The following is a 21,523-nucleotide window of genomic DNA, read 5'->3' as shown; positions in this document are numbered from 1 at the left end:
TTTCTGTTTCCTTTCTTTCTTTTTTTTGTTTTCTTTTTCTTTCTTTCTTTTTTTTTTTTTTTTACAAATTGAAGGTTTGTGGCAGCCCTGTGTCAAGCAAGTCTATAGGTACCATTTTCCAACAGGCTCAGGTGATGGTTAGCATTTTTTAACAATAAAGTGTTTTTAAATTAAGGTATGTACATTTTTTTAGACATAATGCCATTGCACACTTAATAGACTACAGTATAGTGTAAACATAACTTTTATATGCACTGGGAAACCAAAACTATTGTGTGACTTGCTTTATTGAGAAATTGGCTTTATTGCGGTGGTCTGAAGCTGAACCTGTGATATCTCCAGTGTATGCTTGCACTACATTTTCTTAGGGTTTTGTTTTGTTTTGTTTTGTTTTGTTTTGTTTTAAGAGTTTTAGTGGTGCTGCCAAGCAATGTTCAATATTCACATAATGTGAAACAGAAGAAAACAGTCTTACATTTAAAAAGCAACCAGTTCAATTGGCTGAAGGAAAACATCTTCACTGTTTAGGAACAGATAAGTCTACCAGACAGTATGTTGAGAACAGACCACTACCTTACTTGAATATTTAGTCAATAAATGATCTGAAGATGATATATTATTCTCCCTGAATGTTAAGGGGGAAAATGGTAAAGTAGTAAATATAGGAAAGATGAAAACGTATAAAGGGGAAAAAATTATCACCCATAGTCCAACCATCTCTAGATGGTCACTGTTAACAGCTACAGTCCTTTCTATGACAATTTTCGATATGCACACATGGGTACATGTTCTTACAAACTGGATCATTCTTTATATACATCATTTAATGCCAATTTAATGTCGATTCTCTTGACATTACACATTCTTCAAAAACATACATCTTAATCACCTCAGAATAGTCTACTGATGTGTTACAGAATTTGTTTAATCATTCTCCTACTGGTAGATATTTAGTTTTCTTTTATTTTGTATTTTATTATTATAAATAATGCTGGGTTAAAGACAAGCTGGGACCACTTCTCAAATTACTTGGTAAAATGACTGATATATAATATAAGCCTAAACTGCCCTTGCCAGAGATGGTATGTTTTTATGGAAGGTGTGAGAGTGTCTGTGAAGCCACAGCCACCTACCTGCAATGCTGTTTAGGGAATGGGGAAAAAAATACAACATATCACAATCCAGAGAGTTTTCCAACACAGTGAAATAAAATCCTTTTTTAAAAAACAAAAAAACAAAAACAAAAGCAAAAACACCCTTTTTAATTTCCCCAAGTATTGTGTTTATAACTTCTAAAAATTGGAATTTATATAAAGCTAACATCTTTAGAAATAGCTTTTTGGTCTCTCCTGCCTCTAAAACATATCACTTTGTATAGCCTATAAATATTTTTACAGTTCATTATGCAGAGTAACTAGGTTTTAAAATTCTGTAAGCATGATAACAGGATATTTAGAGACATGTATGCTTTTCTTCAAACATAAGCCCCTTTTTAAATGCCACACATTCTTTGTGAAGTATGCATGAAGCATTTTTAATGGGTCCCATCCTTTGGTTCCATTCATTTTATGAAATATCTTGTTATGATAATTATATAATTTGTGTTTGTGCCTGTGTGTACAAAATCAGATAACATAGCATATAATGTAAAAATTGAACTGGACTAGGAGTTGGGGAAAATTTTTGCCTATTCAATTCAGTACATTATCTCATATATCAGGTTGCCAACAAAATTAAGATACTATTACTCATCAACAAAACTCTCTCAAGACTATCATGATAGGGTCTCCTGGGGTTTGAAATCCTAGAATGGAAGAGAGTTGTACCATAATTATTAAATGAGTATTTTAAAGAATGAGCAGTTTATTGCTCTTTTCACTTGGTTTTCAATAGTCTATTTATATCACCTTGACAATAGGAAGAGTATAAACTTTGTCACTATCTGCTTAATAATTATTCCATTAGTTGAGTTAAACAAAAGAAAATGTCACTTCACTGTGGAAATAGCAAGTAACTATCCATGAATATGTAAATTCTTACCTTTAAGCTTTTTTTTTTTAAAGCAAACAAGTAGGTTAGTGATAGCCAACTACCCTACCAGCACACTTTTATACTGTTCGAAATGCTTATCAACAATGCCAGAATGACAGTCCTAAAATAAAAACTACCTAGTTATATCCAGAAAAATCGTCAGTAATAGACTTTGTCCTATTACTCTTGCTTGAGGGTTATCCTTAGGGGCAGTAATGCATTCCCCAAATGATCAGATGATTAGCTAAGTGCTAAATACTATCCTGGTGTTACATTTTCTATTTACGTATAAGTTTCTGGTTTTATTTCCTTGCTGGTTTATAAAAAGTACTACGCATGGAAAGCTAATTCAGATCACTATTCACAGCTCATAAAAATCACAGATCATCACAAACAACAAATTTTTGATAACATACATTAGACATCTTTAAAATAGCAATGTAAAAATAATATTGTAATAACTACGTATGGTATCAGATCGGTACTAGACTTATTGGGGTGATCACTTTCATAAGGTTTATAAATGTCTATTGTATGTCAACTATAATTGAAAAAAATTTTTAAATGTTATATAAAATCTGCTATCATTATCATCCAGCCCACAGCTTTCCTCGAGTCCTCAAGTTACTCTGACCCAGTGTGGATAGAGTACAGAAGGTAATACAAGCAGGATTAACAGAGGTTATGTAAGAATCACAAGCAGAACAGCAGATAGCAGAGTAGTAGTTCTACTGGCTCTTTGAAACAGATTCATTTTAACTAATCGCTTTTTTATCAGTCTATGGTCTGCTCCCACTGTGACAAGAATGATAAGTACAGTTTATTAGATTCTTTAGAGTACCTTTCAGTATAACTTTAAATACTATAGTAGATTGGTTCCAAAGATGGCCATAACCATATCTCCCAGCTGGCAGGTTTTCTGCAATGAGATTTTGTTACTCCTCTCATCAGGAAGTAGCATCTCTTTTTCCTCCCCTTGAATCTGGTTGGCCGTATGACTTGCTTTAACCAATAGAATGTGGTGGAAGTGATGATGTGTGGCTCCTGAAGCTAGCCTTTTTGACCCATTATAGCTTCCGCTTTCAACACATTTGGGACACTCCTTCTTGGACTGTTGTCTTGATAACTGTCATGCTCTGAGGAGCCCAAACTAACCTTGTGGAAATGCAATGTACAGGGAAGGCAAGGTTCCCTGGCTGAGAAGCCCAGTAGAGCCCATTTCCCAAATGATCTCCTGGCTGGAAGCTGCCACAAGTAACAGCAGGTGAGACCAAGAGAAGCCTCTCATCAACCCACGGGATCAAAAGAATAAATCATTGTTTTAAGTCACGGAACATTGGAATGGTTTGTTATACAACAATGGGTAATTGAAAGGTGTACACTAATATAATGTCTCTTAGAGCAGTTAGAAAAACAAGCATTTATAAAGCTAACCACTTCATTGACTTTGTTGGTTACCTTGTCTAGGTTAATGACTTACGTTTGGTACAGGCTTTTCCTGTGTAACCAGGGGGACAGTCACAGCCTCCAGTTTTTTTGTTGCACTGACCTCCATTTTCACAGGGTCCACAGGAGAACTGGCACTCTGGTCCCCAGAGGCCATCAGGGCAGACTTGCAAAATAAAAAGAGAAAGAAAGGAGCTAAGATGTGTAATAAATCTCCAGTTGGTCCCAGCTTTCCGCTTGACTGAGTTGGAAAAGTGTGTGAGTGTGAGTGTGTGTGTGTGTGTGTGTGTGTGTGTGTGGTGTGCACATGTGTACCACTGAGCTGCAGAGAAAGAAACATGTGAGTAGCCTCCAAGGATTTATAGCACTTCCAAAAATATTCCCTGAAGAAATCAACATGATGTTGTATCTTGTCACTTTGGAAACACAGATACAGAGGTTGGCTTTTTGCTGAAAATATGGTTGTTCAGACAGTAACAATGGAAGCAATTTAGATGTATGTCTTAGGAGGCAGTTGCACAGAACAAAACCTGAAAATGAGATGTAATTTGTAAAGGAAGCTTAGGAGGCGCGGTGCTTGGGAAGCTGTCCCCAAATGGTTGCCTGAATCCTGTTCTCCTAGTCTTTGCTTCTTTTGTAGCCAGAATAATCACTCCAGAGGTTTGTAATTTGTGTATTTTATAAGAGCATTCAATGTAGAGAGTGGAGGAAGAGGAACTGTGTGCTGCTTTGTTGGATGGAAATGGAAAACGATAGCTGATGCTGTAGGGACCACTAAGTGCTCGGTTAGAGATTTCAGCCCCTGTCCCGCCAGTGAAGCCACTGGAATTAGAAACCCGGTGGAAAGGGTTTTTTTCACACAGGAAAACAGTGGAACTTTCCTAAACATAGGACAATTGTGGAAAGTTACCTCAAACCAGATTGGGCTGTGGAGTATCTTCTCGTCCTGGGCAGAATTTCACTGAAGAACAGAATTATTAAATTTTCTGGGATGTTTATATCATTCCTGGCTCTTATCTGTTGATCACTTACTCTGTGCCAAGCACTTTACCTAAGCGAACTCACATTTTCATAAAAAATTACTATATGACATGAGCAACTTCATCTCCATTTTACATCAGAAACTGAGGCTTAGAGAGGTTAAGTGACTTATTCTGGGTCACACAGCTAATAAGGAGCAAAGTTAGGATCTGTACCCGGATCTCCTGACCTCTAACACTGGTACTCTCAGGCACTCCACCAAACTTATGCTAAATACTAGGTACTCTGCACCTTTCAAGTCAATTAACCTGCTCTTAGAGACCCACCAGAGTTCAAAATGTGAAGTTCATCCAATGTGGAACTACTGTAACAAAAATCTGTCCTTATTATGATGACACAAGGGTTGATTAGGCCTCCTTAGATGAACTCAAGTGGACAGAGCCTTGTACACGCAGAGGTCTGCCTGCAGCTGGGGTCCAAAATACCCCAGGCTACAAACTAATCAAAACAAAAACCACCGGCTGTTTTTCTTATCCTCACTCTCTCTTTTGCTATTGCATAGATTAGTGTGGAAACCAGCTCTTCTACTCTTAAAAGTTATTGCTGATGGGCTAAATAAGTCCTGGTGCTAATTGTCGAGAGCAGTGTTCATTAGTGCCATTGAAACAATTTGCGGTCTTTAATTAACTATTCATCTGCAATCTAGATCCAGGTTTAGAGTTAAGATTTTTAAAGATATGTCGGGCTCTAGGAGCACTTGGGCTACTTCACTTCTTTCAAAAAGAGAAATAAAAACAAGCCTGATTTTCATCGCGCACAGCTCTTGGAGAGCTCTTTTTCCCTTGATTCCAGCTGCCAATCATGGCGATCCCATTCACCCACTCCGGTGTGATTCATAATTTCATTTTGTGGTTAGACAAAAATATCAGAATTGAATAAAGTTATCTGATTGAAAAATAATATGTTTTCCAGAGATTATGGTGACCTCTCTATTTTGCTGATTTACATATACTTTCAACTCATTTTCCTTCACAGTGGGAATCTCAAGCATTTTCCAATATAGTACATTCAGCCACCGCTTTAAGAAAATGTTATCAGAATAAATTAAATTTACCCAGGTGTGTGTATATGGGATTGTCTCTTCATTTGTTGACTTTCAGGGCATCACATCTCTAGTGGGGAAATGAATAAGGGGTCCAATCTTAGCCTTAAAAATCGTTTGAAGCAGAAGGAGGTTTAGAGATTGGCATGCGACCCATTCTCATACCATATAAAATACATTTGTGTAATGTCAGCCTTCGGTTTCCCCAAGCTCTTTACCCATTGCTTAGAAAGTCACAATCTGGCTCCCTAAATAGTCCTCTCTCCACGGAATCTAGTAGGACATTGGTGCTCACAGACTCCTGTTCCATAGCCACAGGACAACCTGGAAGACTCTTACTCCCTTTCATTCAGCTCTGATGAGCCCTGCAGACTCTTGAAGATGATAATGCAAACAGCAACATGTAATACACGAGGGCCAAAGACAGCCCTCAAATCCAGGGCCTGTCTCTGTGAGCAGTCCCAACCGTATGACGGCTTCCTTTCAAATCTCTCAAACCTCCTGATTTTACACAAGATTGCCCTTTGGATCACTGCAAAGCCAAAAAAGTTCACTTGTTATTAGTTATGATAATTTTATTTGTTTATATGTTCGGTCTTGCTAGATATTAAAAAGAAAAAAAAACACTGTGATAATTTCCCCTGAATAAAATAGTAAAAAGTGCCTAATTCATAATATACAATAACATGAAAAAATGTATAAAGAACAAAAAGAGTTGCATTTATGTATTCATTTAAGAACAAACTTATTGAGAAACTCCTGTATGTAGGATTATTCTAGGATTTGGGGGGATACTTTGGTGAACAAAGTGAACAGATATCTTTCCCCCATGGAGCTTAGCTTCTATCAGGAAAGACATGTCTATAAATATTTGACATGATAATAATTAGAGTATATGGTATGTTAGAAGATGGTGTGCACTTTGGGGAAAAAGTTCAAGAAGACTTGAAAGTTGAAATTTTAAGTTGTGTAATACTGACAAGTTTCAGTGAAAAGTTGGATTAAGGCTTTTTAAAAGTGTCAAAGACCCACATAGATATCTGGGGAAAAGATGTCCGTGAGTCCACCAAGGAGAGACAGCCATTACTAGCATCTTGGAAAACCGTTCTCCAAATTTTATATCTACCTACACACACACACACACACACACACACACACACATATGTGACATATTATGCTTTACATAAACTTTTATATTTATAGGTTTATAAAAAAATTATGTAACATTTAGAAATTGGAGAAAGGGCCATACTGATAACAATATTTGAGCTTTCCAAAATTTTTCTATGGTTAAAATCTTTGAATTGTATTTGTTTGAATGATCTGTCTTTAGAGATAAAGAAAATGCTTTTGTAACTCTGAAAGCTAACAGTGCCCTTGGTTGATTCGGTCAAATCAAAGAAGTGATGGGCCAGCTTTAGTCTTCTGGGGACAAGATTCTCTGCAATGTGATCTTTCTTCCCTTGCTCAAGCCAGCAAGGGGGTAGGTTACCAGCAGAGACCTAGATGACAAGGTTAAATAACTTTATTGCCCTGTGTCTCAGTTTCCTCACCTGCAAATAGGGGATTAATAAAGCTTATCCATCTCCTGAGGACACTGGTGGATTAAATAATTAATGATCAGATGGTGCTGAACAAAGGCTGAACATTGTTATTAGAGAAGAAAGAAAATTTATCATCAAGTTGTACCTTTCTGGCATCGGTTGCCTTGGTAACCAGATTTGCAGGTGCAACTGCCATTTTTGACGCTGCATTCTAGGGTGTTCTCCTCCACACACTGACATTCGGAAGAGCAGCCAGCCCCATAGGCCCCCTTGGGACAGTCTGAAAGCAGATTGAGGCAAACTCATCAGCTGAAAACCACGCTTTGTGGGGTTTTTTTTGTTTTTTTCCCCCACATTGTTAGCGCACAGGCATGTAGAACTGCCGGGCCTGATTATGGGGAAAACAAGGGGATCATCTTGACTGCCAAAAAACCAACAAACAAAAAAATCAGGAAAACAAATGTCTTTCAAATCAGGCAATTCATTTGCTTTTTGGCAACTTGATGTGAACAGCGAAGACTAAAGTATTTAAAAGGCTTTGGTGCTTCCAGGCGAGAAATCGCTTCTCCATGAGCTCCATTGATGCCTGTAGGTAATAGTGTCTGAGGACTGCGCGAACCCTGCCAGGCCCCATACTCATCCTGCCACAGCATGGAAACACGGACAAGCACTGATGTGAAGGCTCACCATTGTTTTCCTTCCCTTTCATTATATGGCAATTGGAAATAATTTTACATCACAGAGATCGCACAGAACTTTCCTCAGGACAGCAGCATTATCTTGGCCACATCTTTGGCAAATGGAGCTTGCCTTCCCTTCATTATTTTCCTCATGCCTTTGAGTGTCAGGAAGGGTAGTCAGCACAGGAATTCTAATCTGAAAAAGCCCCACCTTTGCATTCAGGGAAACCTACCCTTAGTTTTCTCTTTTGGGAGTTACTTGTGGTCGTCCAATTCCCTTTCCAAAATATACTTCTGACAATTTTTTCTCCCCCTTACCAATGCCCAAGGGACTTATCAAATGGAAGATCCTTCAAATGCCCTCCGGGCTCACAGTAATTGTATTTCTAGGCTTTGCCGAGAAAGCTGCTGTTAGAGAACAAAATAAGCCATTTGACTTTCTGGTGAATAGAAAGTATTAGCGTCTGCTAATATCTGCGATTATTAGCAGAGATCATTTAAAGTGGTGGTTACGACACCCTCATGTAGGGATTCTTGTCCCTGCCAGGGATAGACAGATTATCCCTAAAGCAGAACATAATTGTGAACAGCGCCCCTGTTCACTGTTAATGTTATCCAATTTGGATGAGAAATTTTCCTATCCCTTGTTTACCTTCCCTATGGATCCCAAGTTTTGAGTCCTTTCCCAGGCCCACTAAGCCCCGAGGTGTCTCGGGGACATTATCTTCCTTGATATGAGCCTCCTCTTGTTCACTCAAGTACACTCACTTTCTTGGGTTGACTTCCATGCCCTCACTCTTTCTGGTTCAGCATGTAGATCAGTGGTTCAGAAGAGAACTCAGGCAAACTGGGATGCTTAAATGTGACAATTGGGTATATTAAGGACATATAACTGTGGATATATGCTTAGGAATAAAAATTTAAAAAAAAAAGGAAAAGTGGAAAAAGTAACCTCTTTTGTCAAGCCAGTGTCTACTCAGGGTTTGTTATCCATTAAAATGTGTCCTTCTAAAATTCAAATGTTGAAGCCTCCCCCCGACTCCACCCCCTGGTCCCAATAGCTCAGAATGTGACCTTATTTAGAAATTGTGCTGTTGTCCATGGAATTAGTTAAAATGAGGTCATACTGGAGAAGGATGGGCCTCTAATTGGATATGACTGGTGCCTTTATAAAGAGGGGAAATTTGGACACAAAGACACACAGAGAGAATGCCATGTGAAGACTGGAGTCATGCTGTCACAAGCCCGAACGACCAGAAGCTGGGAGTGAGCCTGGGACTGGTCCTTCCTAGTACCTTCAGAGGGAGCACAGCCTGCTATCACCTTGATTCCAGAATTCTAGCCTCCAGGACTGTGAGGCAATAGATTTCTGTTACTTAAGGCACTTGGTCCGCGACACTTTTTAATGACAGCTCTAGAAAACTAATATAGGCTTGCAAACTCAAGCTCCTCAGAGCCAGGCAAGTAGCATTAAAACATGAAGCCTCAAATCTAAGCAATTAGAGTCATGAAGAACTGTAATGTGTATATTTTATTCTAAAGATGTTCACATTCAAAATGCTGTCATCACCACCACCACCACCTGCTCTTTAAATATTTGACCAGATGAGTTATGATTTAAGTGTTTTTTACAAAACATCTGGTATTGCCTTATAAAATATTCAAAAGTTATTACTAAAAAATAGGGTGTATCTTGTTACCCTAGAGGAACAATAGTAGAAATGATGCTGTCTTTGTTTCTAGGTGAGTTTTCTTTTCTTGGCATGTTCTAAGGGGTATAGGATGTTCTAGAACCCACCATCTGCACCTGCATTGTTCACATTCATCCATGCCTCCTCCCCTTCTCTTCCACATTGCTTACCCAAGCCTAACCTTTCCTCATGACCCAGGTTCAACTTTCCATGATGCCTGCACTGGCTCTGTTTTTGGAGTAATCACAATTTACTCTGTTTTCTAGGGGTATTCCTTTCATAAAACAGACAAGATCTATGGACATTCAACTAAAAATGCAATATAAAACTCTGAAAAGTCTCTGCTATTAAGAAATGGGTTGCTGTATTACAGGGGTTCACTCAGGAAGGATTTTCAGAGGAGGACACATGGAACAGAAGAGGACCAGGGTGGAGATTGTTTCAGGCTCACAGGTGCTTGCAGACAGCTTCACGACAGAATGGTGGGCATCCAGAGATGTCCCACTGGGAGATATCCAAAAAGTTACTGATGGGCTGAATAATTTATTGGGGATTGTGTTTTCTGACATCTTTTGCAAAATGTGATTGATGGTCAAAATGCAAAATGAAGAGCCAGTTTTAGAAGTTTTAGGGAATGATCCTGCTATGTACAAGAATTCCGAAATAAAATAGACTTGTTTTGGGCTTTTGATATTCAAGTCCCATCAAGTGTCAAATCTCCTTTTAAAACCTCTCTCATTAGTTAAGATAAGCACTAACTATAAAAAAAGGCAAAGCATTCAGAAATATTTTTCTTTCATTCATCAAAATCTTGATTCTATAATTTAAGGAGGCTAAAAAAAAGACTAGAACATACATCATCATATATATGATATGGCTATATAAAATATATTATGGCTTTTACTCTCTTCCTTTGTCTAACACATTTTTGGTACTTTTCTGAGTGTCCTTGATCACACAGAAAGCAAATTTAGTGCCTGTGACTTACTCAGATGACAAAACCTTCCATAGCGCCCTGGCTCACACACACAGGCGCCATATACCCCGTGGCAATGGCCATTGTTGGCACAGTTACATTTCCTTTTGCAGTTCTTTCCAAAGAATCCTTTTGGGCATCCTAGAGGGCGGAAGAACAAACAAAGCAAATATTAACCCACATGCAAAACTTCCTAGAGCTGTTGTTATATGAAATAAGGATCTTGCAAAAGGTAAGGTATTTCCAATCTGATTGGACTGAGGCAAGGGAAATCTTCTAAAAACCACAAATATGATTTTATAACCTCTCTACAATGCCATTGCTGTCAGGTTAAACCTCCAAACTTCCCAAGACCTATGAGCTTCTGCACTGGTGGACCTCATGTGGTACTGATATCTCCCTGACTGACTTTTGTTACTTTTGCTCCGCCAGGTGACCTTCTCCTTGTTCCTGTAATGCACTTTCCTCTTACCCATTTCGGAGCCTGGCAACATGCGGCCTCCTCAGTCTGGAATGCACTTCCCTCACATGTCCCCTGTCTTATGTCTTCTCATTTTGCAAGCTTCTGCTTAAGTGTTACTTTTCTAAAAATTGCTCTGGCTCTCACAGCCTGTATTTTCCTCATGGTCTGACCACCAATCACACATTAATATTTAATTTGTAATACCTACTAACATTTGTAACCTATGCCTGCTTTGAACAAGACTGAAAGTTCCACATGAAAGGGTCATTTTTAGCTATTTAATTTTTTTTGTTACCATATCATAATGCCTGACAGTACCATGCAAACACTTAATATGCATATTTTGAATAAATGAATAAATATTATCCAGGGGAATACATAACTAGGATGCCAGCAGGAGCCTTCTTGCACCTCTCAGAGAATGAAGTAAACTTGGTTTCTCTCTCTGCAGTTCCGTGAAATGTAAGAATCTAATAAACGCCCCATGATTTTTGGCAATGCTTGAAGACTTATACCTCCATTGACTCTCTGCCTTCAGTTCTGGGGCCTGTATAAGTGATTTTATTTTGTGCTTTATCAACCCCTTCACTGGATTCCATGAAAATCCCCCACACAGCATTCACTGGTATTTTGTGAGTTTTTCATCCATCATTTCTCTTCTCTTTTCCTCTCTCCCGCCTCTCCTTTTTTTCTCTGATTTTCATCTCACTTCCTTTCTGGTTTGCCCTAGGAGCAACATTTTTTTTTATTCTTCATTTTATTAGAGCAAATAAATTTCCTCCAGCTCTATATCCAAACCTGCACATACAAATTCAACTTTTTGCTCAGCAGAAGAAAAAGGCTTTTTCTATATCAGGATTCACCCTGATCACAGTTGGAGATTTAAGTATCACTTATTTTGTTCTATAACACACATCATCAGTTAAACAACTGTACTCTGTATATATACAGAAACAGCCTTTTACTTCATCAGAAAAAGGCTACCTTGAAAAATACAGAAGCAACTTTCTCTTAGTTTATTTCTCATTAGAGACTTCTAGACCTTAAAGAGTTGTTTCTGACCAGCACCAGACATTCCTACCATGTTCACAGGTTTTTCCATGCACCCCTGGGGGGCACTGGCAGTGCCCAGTCAGAGGATCACAGGTGCCTCCGTTCCGACAATCACAGATGCTTCCACACTCTTTCCCACTGGTCTCTGGAGAACAAGCTATGAAGAAAATGGAGAAGTTGAGCATGCAATGTAACATACTCATTGTGATACAAATGGAGGAAAAAAAAATCTTGTCTTCCTATTAGAATGGATATGGAGTAACTAAAATCTCTGTAATTTGTAGACCCAGGAAGTGCCTCGGCATGCTCCTAGTTTGGATGGCATAATCATTCCTGGGGGATTACTGATACAGCTAGTTAAAATGACGGCTGAGGAACTGCTAAGAAGGTTTTCATGAAAAATTGATCTTGCTCCACAAACTCTAACCCTCTCATTTTTAAAGTTTCGATATCTTTGCTGCATAACTCTAACCAACCTTAATGAGAAACAAACTGCATCTTTTATTTGGAAAAATATAAGAAAATGTAGGGGGGAAATGGCACATATTTTTAACCAGGAATGAATGCAACTAAAGCTGTCTTGAGGGTCCCAAGGTATTTTTGCATTGTCAAAGAATGATGAAGTCAAGCAAGCAACTGTTTTGTTGGTTTTGGGGGAATGCATAGTATTCCAATAATAAAAATAAGTTGGGAAAATGTCTGTCTTAATTTTAACTTGGGTAAATACAGTTGTTGAGAAAATTTCAGTAAGCATTTTGACATTTTATCAATAGGCTAAATATTATAAAACTACATTTATATAACTGCCTTTACCCACCCATCCACACCATTCTAGATACTTATATGGAAAATTGGCTTCTTATTCACTTTTTTCTTTGCTTTTAAGCCCTAGGCTACTATAAAAAGGAAAGGGAAAGGAAAGAGGAAAACAAAAGGAATAAGAGAGAAACAAACTGACAACAAATATTGATTTATGCCTACATTCTTTGAATTCTTACAGCAACTATAGAGAGGTTAATTTTTAAAAATATATTTGGAAACTAAAGCCAAGGAGGTTTAACTAGCTTGCAGAGTGTCTGGATTATATCAAGTCATCAAACCAACGCTACTACCTGGCACTCCCTCAACAAAGAAGAATATAATATCACATAGTACAAGGATTTGCTAAATACTTCATTAGCATCAAACAGCACAATTACCCTGGGGAAGCAAATCTGAAAACAAATATGCCCCAAAGCATAGCTGGATGATTTGGAAGGAGTCATGAATCCTCTGCTTCTTACATAACCCATTCATTTGTCATATGAAAGTACTCTTATGCTCCCTTTCTATTGGGTAGAGTCTCACAATAAGAAATGACATAGACAATATGAAATCTCTTCAAAGTAAATGGAATTCTGAAACGTGCTATTAAAATTAATATGTGATGATTTAAAAATTGTTTCATTATAATTACTTGGAAAAATTCCTAAGACACCAAAGCAGATATCTTCATCATAGACCAATAAACATATTGGGCTAGAAGATGTACTCAGTGAGAAAACTTACTTTCCAGATCTCTGCAGAATGTTCTTCTTTTTTTTAATTTCCCTTGCTGCATTTGAGGAGCTGGTACTTTTCAAAATAAGGGTAATGAATGATTGGTCACTTTCATTTATTGCAGTTTATAGGAATTTTTAAGAAAATGTTCTCCCTCCGTCTTTTAGTTAAAGAATTAGTGAGCATTTTTTTTTCCATTTGCATTGCTCTGTTTTCATTTTGGTAAAAAGAAAAAAAAAGAAAGACACGGAGGAAATGTAAAAAAGATACAATTTTCTGCTTTCAGGAATAGACTCTCCTGTATAGGGCCATGTGAACACTTAAAACATCCTCAAGGTTTTCTAAAACCAAAAAAGGGGTCATCATATCTTTATTTATCAGCAAGCTGATTTTTTTTTAAAGATTTTTATTGGGGAATTGGGGGGATGGGAACAGTGCTGGGGAATTGGGGGAAGGGGAACAGACAAGTTGCAGTGCCACTGGCCCTCATATGTGGGATCCGAACCGGGGCCCTCTGGCGTCCCAAGCCAGTTCTTAACCATCGCGCCACTCGGCCGGCCCCAGCAAGCTGATTTTCAATGTTTCCAGATTAATTTTGTATCACACATGTTTTATTCTAATGTATTTGAGATAGATTTTTAGTTTCATTTCTCATGCTGCCATCTTAGAAATGAAGGGTTTGGAAATTGCATATTTACCAACAAAACTTACAATATAAGGTAAATATTTGCTTCCTAATAGCTGTGCAATAACATTTATTGATCCCAGTTTTATACAGTTGCAGTTTAATGTCAAGTTGTAGATCAATATAGCTGGGTGCTTCAATACCACATTGTCTTCATTTGCTCATTCATGTACTAGATGCCTCCAGTTTGGAGAAACATGAATAGGACCTGGCCATGAGCTTTCAGCTGAGTAAGGCAGATAGAACAGAAGCGTAGCTGACAATATCCCATGTGGAAAGAGAGAGAGTGACTTTAAATTCACTGAAGTATAAATAGCTGTGGTTAGATTGGGGCCATCTAAAAATGTTCACACAATAAGTGACAATGGACAAAGGTGGCTGTTTAGCAAAAGACACAAAGACAAAAAAGGCAAGCAATAAGTAGTGAGTGGTTTACTTTACTGGAAATAACAATCTGGACCAAGGATTGTAATGAGGATAAAAAGTGAAAGGGGTTTATGAGGGCCTGATCTTAGGGGGTCACCAGGGAATAAATCAGAAGTATACATTTTATGGATCAGGAATGGGGCTCTCAAAGTTTTTGGAGCAGCAGAGAAACATGATCAGAGGGGTTTTTGAGGATGATCCTCAACACCCTGCCTAGTAACCTTGGTTAAACCATTTCACTCACTATGTCATGACCCAAGATTTGCATTTATCTCCTAATAGAAACAATATTTGTGCTCTTTCTTCCTATATGCAAGAGGTTTAAAAGAAAATCTGCTCATATCATCCTCCAAGCTAATCACAAAGATCAAGAAAACTTTTGTTAAAATTTTTGTAATGCAAATTTCAAAAGAGAAAGAGAAAACAAAGATAGTCAATATACTATTTTGCTTTTATTACTTGGCACTTTTAGTACCTGCAAGCATACTTCCACTTAAAACATAAGGGGAAATTTTATTAAAGGGATCACTTTTTAAATCTTTGATATTTTTTCATGAGGGACTTATAAAAACTTAAAAATATCATCGGTGTATAAAGATATTTTGAAAAGTAAAAGAAAACATAAACAAAAAGAAGCAGGAGTCAAGCAATCCCATTAACTGCACTTTGTAGCACAAATTCTTTCCTCTTTTTTTTTTTTATTGGGAAAGCTTGTCAGGGCCTAATGATTTATTTAAATGGAGGGATTTTTATAGGTCTAGAATATTAGGATCCTTTATTAACTTTTATGTTCCATGGATGAACAAGAAACATCATCTCAAGTTTCCCAGGGAACACAAAATCTCTCCTTTTAATCACATGTTCAGTTTAAAACCTCAGCGCTTCTTAGGCATTGTTTATGCCCACCGATAAATTGGTTTCTCACTCATATCAATTGCTTACGTTGTTAAAACATTTTAGGAAGAACACGCATAAAGAACTCATCGCTAGTAGTTTAGATGTAGTAAGGAAGCACTTACCACCCTCTTACCAATTCTTCAGGGTATCACTTACTTTCATTACAAAGAATGCCACCCCAGCCAACTGGGCAGGAGCACCCACTCTTTCCTTCCTGGCATCTGCCTCCATTCATGCAGTCTTCACAGCTCAAGCTGCAATCATGTCCAAACGTGTGATCTAAACAGACTGGAATATGATACCATCTTAGCTTATACTCTCTACATCACTGAAAATAGAGATGAAACAATTTCACACACACACACACACACACACACACACACACACACACACACACACACACACACCCTTGAACTTATTTCCTAGAGTCCCAGAAAAAAACGAAAACAAGAAGATATCTTTTTAATCGTTTCCAATGATAATATTGAAATATAGAAACCTAAAGAATATTTAGAATATTTAAGAAAGTAAAATAATCAATGTTCCTACCATTTGTTTTTCCTCACAGGCTTTTTAATGCAAAAGTTGTTTATGCAAGTAAACCTGTTTGTTGAGATTTAACATGCATTCACAGAAGTGCACAAATTTCAAGTGTACACTTTATATTTTTTTCCACAATGTAAATAACCCCATTAAATGCCACCCAGATTAAGATATAGAATATTGCCAGCACCCTAAAAACTCAAAGGTGACTTGATGATTCTTGGTCATTAGCCTTAAATATTAAGCACTATCCTGACTTCCATCACCATAGATTATTTTTCCTTATTTTTGAACTTTATACAAACAAAATTGTATTTTCTCATGATATCAAGCTTCTTTCATTCAATACAATGTTTGTGAGACTCACCCACATTATATGTACACACGTTTATATTCTATGGCTATATAGAATTCTATTATTAAAGGTATTGTAATGTGTTTTTCCATTGTATTCTTTAGGAAAATTACCTTAATATGAAGAAGTATGGAGAAACTTGATTTGAGTTGTTTTAGGGATTGTTTCATTTCAACTTTTACCCCCGTTCTAAAGGGGATTTTCAGATGTCTCAATCAAAAAAGTCTGTTATGTTGAGCAAGCCCTCTCTTCCTGGGCAGATCGTGAACTGCAACTTCTACCTCCCGGTCACCATTATACTGCTGATAACTGTGCTTAGCCCCTCACCCTCTTAACAGCTGTTGTTGAGGTTTCCTGGCTTCTCTGCTTGCAGAGCCCATGCATTAGCAAACGGCTCAAGGAGAAAAGCAGCTAGATTGTCCATTTCACTTGTCTGAGTTTCTCTTCTCTCTAGATCTTGGCCACTCACATTCTGTCTGGCTGCCTTAGTAGCACTGTACTGTTTTCATTCAGCCAAAGTATCAGGAGTTGAATTAATAAACATTAAGCATTTCTACTTTTAGGCAGATGTATTAATTGATCTTATTATTATGATTCACCATAGCATAAAAATGTTCCTGCCATTTTCCTGAATGCATTCTGAGCAATCATCAAGCTTTGACACTGTTAAAATACAACAAATAGAGGGAAAAGGAAAAGAGCATCTCTGTTTTACAAAGAAAAAAAATAAAAAAGAAGCAGCAGACTGGCTGCAAACTGTTACTTTTGAAAGAGGTTATGTTAATTTATTTTGATCAGAAGTGATTTGATGCTTGAGTTCTGTTGCATGGATATATGCGTAGAAAACAACCTGCTCATTTTTAAAGATATTTTCTTGGTCCACTTGAGCATATTAAAAAATTGGTTCTTGGCATTTTAAAATATAGGAGTGATCCAGATTTGAAGCTATTCAAGGAAAATTTTAACTATATAAAAGTGACTTCTGTGGAGTTTTAATAGTTAGAACGAAAAGGTCACGATCCTTCTCCCCATTCTGTTAATTTAAAGATACTTTTCAGCTCCATTTCACTGTATCACACTTCAACAGCCCCTCCATCACCCTGTACCCCCACTTGTATGCATACCTACCTAGCAACCCTTTATTCTGCAAAGGGAAGAAATATTAAAAAAAAAGATGGATTTGATAGGAAGCTCTGAAGAAGTGTTTTTGGCTCTACTTTTCTTGCTAACATAATGTTTAAACATTTGATGGCATTAAATACAGATCATGAAATTGTCTATAGAGGAATTTATGTGAATTCTCCAAAAATAAAGAAAAGAAGTGACTACAATGAGATACACTCTTCCTCACCAACTTTCTGAAAAGCAGTCAGTTCTCCTCGAATGTCTTTTTTCTCTTCCTCATCTTCTTCATCTTGATAGTCGAAAGGCAGAGACATAGTGACATAATGAAGCAGTTGAGATGGGCTTCTGAATAGAAGGTTGGCAGACCTCACAACTTCTAATTCCTCTTCTTCCTCCTCTAGCTCATCATCATCTAAAGCTAAGACCATACAGGGAAATGTCTGGATTCAACATGCTGGTTAAAAGAAGTAACAACGGAGCAAGGGTTGATGAGAGAAATGAGAGAGTTTGAACCAGACAGCCAAGGTAGGGGCCACTGAAATGTAGAGCTCTTTGAGGCCATTTCAAAAAGTCTATTGTAGGTGAGAAGCAGCACGCAGAAAGCTGAAACGACAGCAGAGGGAACAAAAGGAAAAGAAAGAGCTCAGTTTGTGAAGAGAGAAAAGGGAGAACAGGATGAGTTAAGGGATGTGTGGTCTCTGAAGCTCCTAAAGAACAAAATGAGGGTGGAGGTAGTTTAGAAGACATAACGTTACAATTCTTCACAGTGACTTACAGATGCAAGTTTTCCCATCACTTCCAATTCTGTAGCCTTCTTCACAAGTACAGTTGTATGTCCCCAGAGAGTTGATGCATAGTTGGTCACAGACTATGCTGATATCCAGACACTCATCTACATCTAGGAAAATTTAAACAATGCCTGCTGTTAGGTACTGAGAGATAAAATAGACATCACCAACATATGGGCATATCTGTGTTCCACTTAACACCTTTATTAATCAATAACAATATATTATCACATGGAAAGTATAGTAAGCAAATTCTTTCTCAGGTATATCCTGCCAATTATTTTTCTTTCATTCATTGCCAAGTTTACTGTAGTTCATCTACATAGACAAGACCTTTCTGAGACCTTGTTTATAAGGTTTTGATGAAGAATTTAATGTAAGTTTATTGGTCTCAGGCTGGACACCATTTTAGATCACGTTCATTCATTCTTGAAGTATTTAATATTTGTGATGAAGCAGTTATTCCATGCAGAGTTGTGTACAAGGCTTGTGGAGAATTTTATAGATGGAAGAACCCTAGGCCTTGATCTCCTTTGACTTACTAGAGAATGTCCGTGTCTGAGCCCAGACTCTGGTCCATGTGTTCACAATATTAAAAGTTCATTTATGAAGCTGAGTATCTCTTCTAAGCTTTGCTTCAGCATGTGGATACCTTTTCCACTTGGCTGTGGAAGTACCCGAGTACATATATTCATGCCATACAATCATCTCTTGGCTTACTCTGTTTAAGGGCAGATGGTTGATGAAATTCAATTTTTTTTTTGGCCCTGTTAATTGGATGGAATGTGGTAAATGGTAATATACTCTACTGCATTTAGAATATATAGATATCATAGTTGTGTGCTCTCTGCTGTTATCTACACTGCAAGGCTAAGGAGCTTGGCATGTACATAAAGAAACACACTGCCATCCTTGACATAATTCAGGAATTTGTTTCTTTAAGCAAAGAAACTACTTTTTTTCCATGGTATCAAATTTATATAATTTGACTTATTTAAAAAAATAACAATCGTCATATTTGCTTTGATTTCAAGAAAAATGTGGCTCAAAATAATGGTGATAATGATCATGAAATTAAAATTTAAAGAGTACGTATTTTAAAAATAAACTTTAAAATATAAATGATAGCAATGATTTGAATGAGCTGTTCTTAATGTAATGGTAAAAAAAAAAAAGGAAATTAACTCTACTCACTAAATTCAAACTCTTCTTGATATTTAGAACAGAACCTAGAAATCATCTGAAAGGCAAGTGAACCAATTTTAACAAGTAAGTTAGGAAATTGTAAAATGACTTCTTAAAACTTGCATGAACTAGATTAACATCCGATATATAAAGGATTCTGATATAGATTTGGACTGTGGTAAACTGACAACCCTTTTGCTACTGTTCTCTAATTAAACTGATTTTCAGCCTCCAACTTTCTAATTCTAGTCAAGCTTGCCATGAGTGGTTCCTATGGCAGAGTGCTGTGGCATAGAGAAGCTCTCATATGTCTGCATTAGATAAAAAGGATTATGGGCCAATGAGTGTTATAAAAATAATAGCTACTTCTAGTTCAGTGACTTCTCCATGTCAACCACTGTATGAGGCACTTCACATTTATTACTTGCCTTAATTTACCCACTAATCCTATTATTGTCTTCCATTTACTGACGAGGCTATGAGGCTCAGAGCAGTTAGAGTCACCCAAGTTCACACAATAGTGAATGACACAATCACACAGAAATCCAAGTCTCTTTAGTGTCAAGGCCTTCCTTTTCCCACCCGAACCCCTTTCCTCAGATGTTCCTCCTTCACCAATTGCCCCAACACATCAGTGATTTTATGTTAGATTTCAGGAACTTACCATCACATCCACAGCCATCAGGACTGATCTGAAAGCCTTCCTGACAGCTGCATTCATAGCCTCCAAAATAGTTGGTGCAGAACTGGGCACAGCAGGCTTCTCCACTCTCACATTCATCAAGGTCTGAAGGGGCAAAGGACACTTCTGTTGTTTAAGAGACAGAAATGGAACTGGCCTATGGAAGGGCTGACAAGCCTCACTTCTAAATTAAAATTGTTTTACTAATAACTTCCTTTTCTCAGGCTACATAGTACAGACATCAAAGAAACTATAAGACACAAAGAAGGAGGCCCACATTTGGGTTTATGTTTCTTGCATGCTTCTCCTCTGCCTGTTATTTATTTTAAAAGTATGTAAAAAAAATCTCCAAATTCATTCATCAGCACAGGAAAAGAGACCTCTTCTATTTTTCCAGTTTAAATAGCCATTTGACTAAGTAAACCGAGAACTTGAACAACAACAACAAAAAGGCAAAAAATAGCTTGAGAAGAAGAGCCCCCAAAATTCCACTTGGCGAACATCTGATAGCTGCAAAGAGGAGGCAGTCTTCGACTCGATGATGTGTTTGTTCTTTTAGAACTTCAGATGAAAGAGCATTTCCAAGCTAAAGGAAGTCACACAACTGGGAAGAGAAGTGGTAAATGCAATTCTGAGAGCGGGCAGACAATCATTTTAAATATTATGTTTTAAATTACAGAATCTTTCTGAGCACTTGCTTGACCTTTCCAAAGATGGGTGGGTTCAGGGTTTTTATTACCATCGGTGACACCATCACCCTGTCATGTCCTATCAGATAAATAGCTTTCTAAATGATGATCTTTAAATCTCCTCCAGCACTATTCTAGAATTCTAGAATCCTGAATGTTTCTTCCTAAGACATAATTGCCCTGGGGAAAACAAAAATGCACAAGAAAATGTCAAATTGAAACTCTTTAGCCAAAGAATAATCTATTTGGCTTGAGATTCAAGGTGATCATTTCTAATGTTATTGGTTAAGAAGTACCAACAGACTCTTTGCCCACTGTTTCCCTTAGGCTGGACACTTGGCAATTATGTGGTCAGGGTTTTGGGGTACAGGCCCTTGGTTCAATTCAACCCCCTTTGTTGAGTTGTTAAGTTGGGTGGCCTGTCAATGCTAAGGTTACAAAATCCCATTGCTTCATAACTACATGAGCAGCCACAGATATTGAAAGTGTCTCAACCTTGGAAAGCGTAACATTGTAAGGAATTGCAGATAAAAGAAAGGATGCAAAGAAAATGCAATCAATCAACTAAGGTGAAGGGTCACCATAAAATATCTAAATGAAGGTCATTTGGACACAAAACATTCTTTCTCCTGCCAAATGTCA

The 21,523-nt window shown here is 37.5% G+C and overlaps 1 protein-coding gene across 1 annotated transcript in view; it reads right to left on the bottom strand.

Moving 5' to 3' along the window:
- Positions 1-21,523, bottom strand: part of LOC109383447 (multiple epidermal growth factor-like domains protein 6) — a 157,587-nt gene that overhangs the window by 77,993 nt on the left and 58,071 nt on the right. The window contains exons 5-12 of the mRNA XM_019643910.1: positions 20,175-20,297; positions 18,313-18,435; positions 17,764-17,955; positions 15,671-15,802; positions 11,996-12,124; positions 10,464-10,592; positions 7,250-7,384; positions 3,512-3,643 (exon numbers count right to left, since the gene is read on the bottom strand). Of these exons, the coding sequence (XP_019499455.1) occupies positions 3,512-3,643; positions 7,250-7,384; positions 10,464-10,592; positions 11,996-12,124; positions 15,671-15,802; positions 17,764-17,955; positions 18,313-18,435; positions 20,175-20,297 (1,095 nt within the window). The remainder of the gene's footprint in view (positions 1-3,511; positions 3,644-7,249; positions 7,385-10,463; positions 10,593-11,995; positions 12,125-15,670; positions 15,803-17,763; positions 17,956-18,312; positions 18,436-20,174; positions 20,298-21,523) is intronic.

Source organism: Hipposideros armiger, unplaced genomic scaffold (genome assembly GCF_001890085.2).
Source record: "Hipposideros armiger isolate ML-2016 unplaced genomic scaffold, ASM189008v1 scaffold_83, whole genome shotgun sequence".
Classification (NCBI taxonomy): domain Eukaryota; kingdom Metazoa; phylum Chordata; class Mammalia; order Chiroptera; family Hipposideridae; genus Hipposideros; species Hipposideros armiger.
Note: the sequence above shows the minus strand (reverse complement) of the source record. Positions and strands in the feature narration are given on the sequence as shown.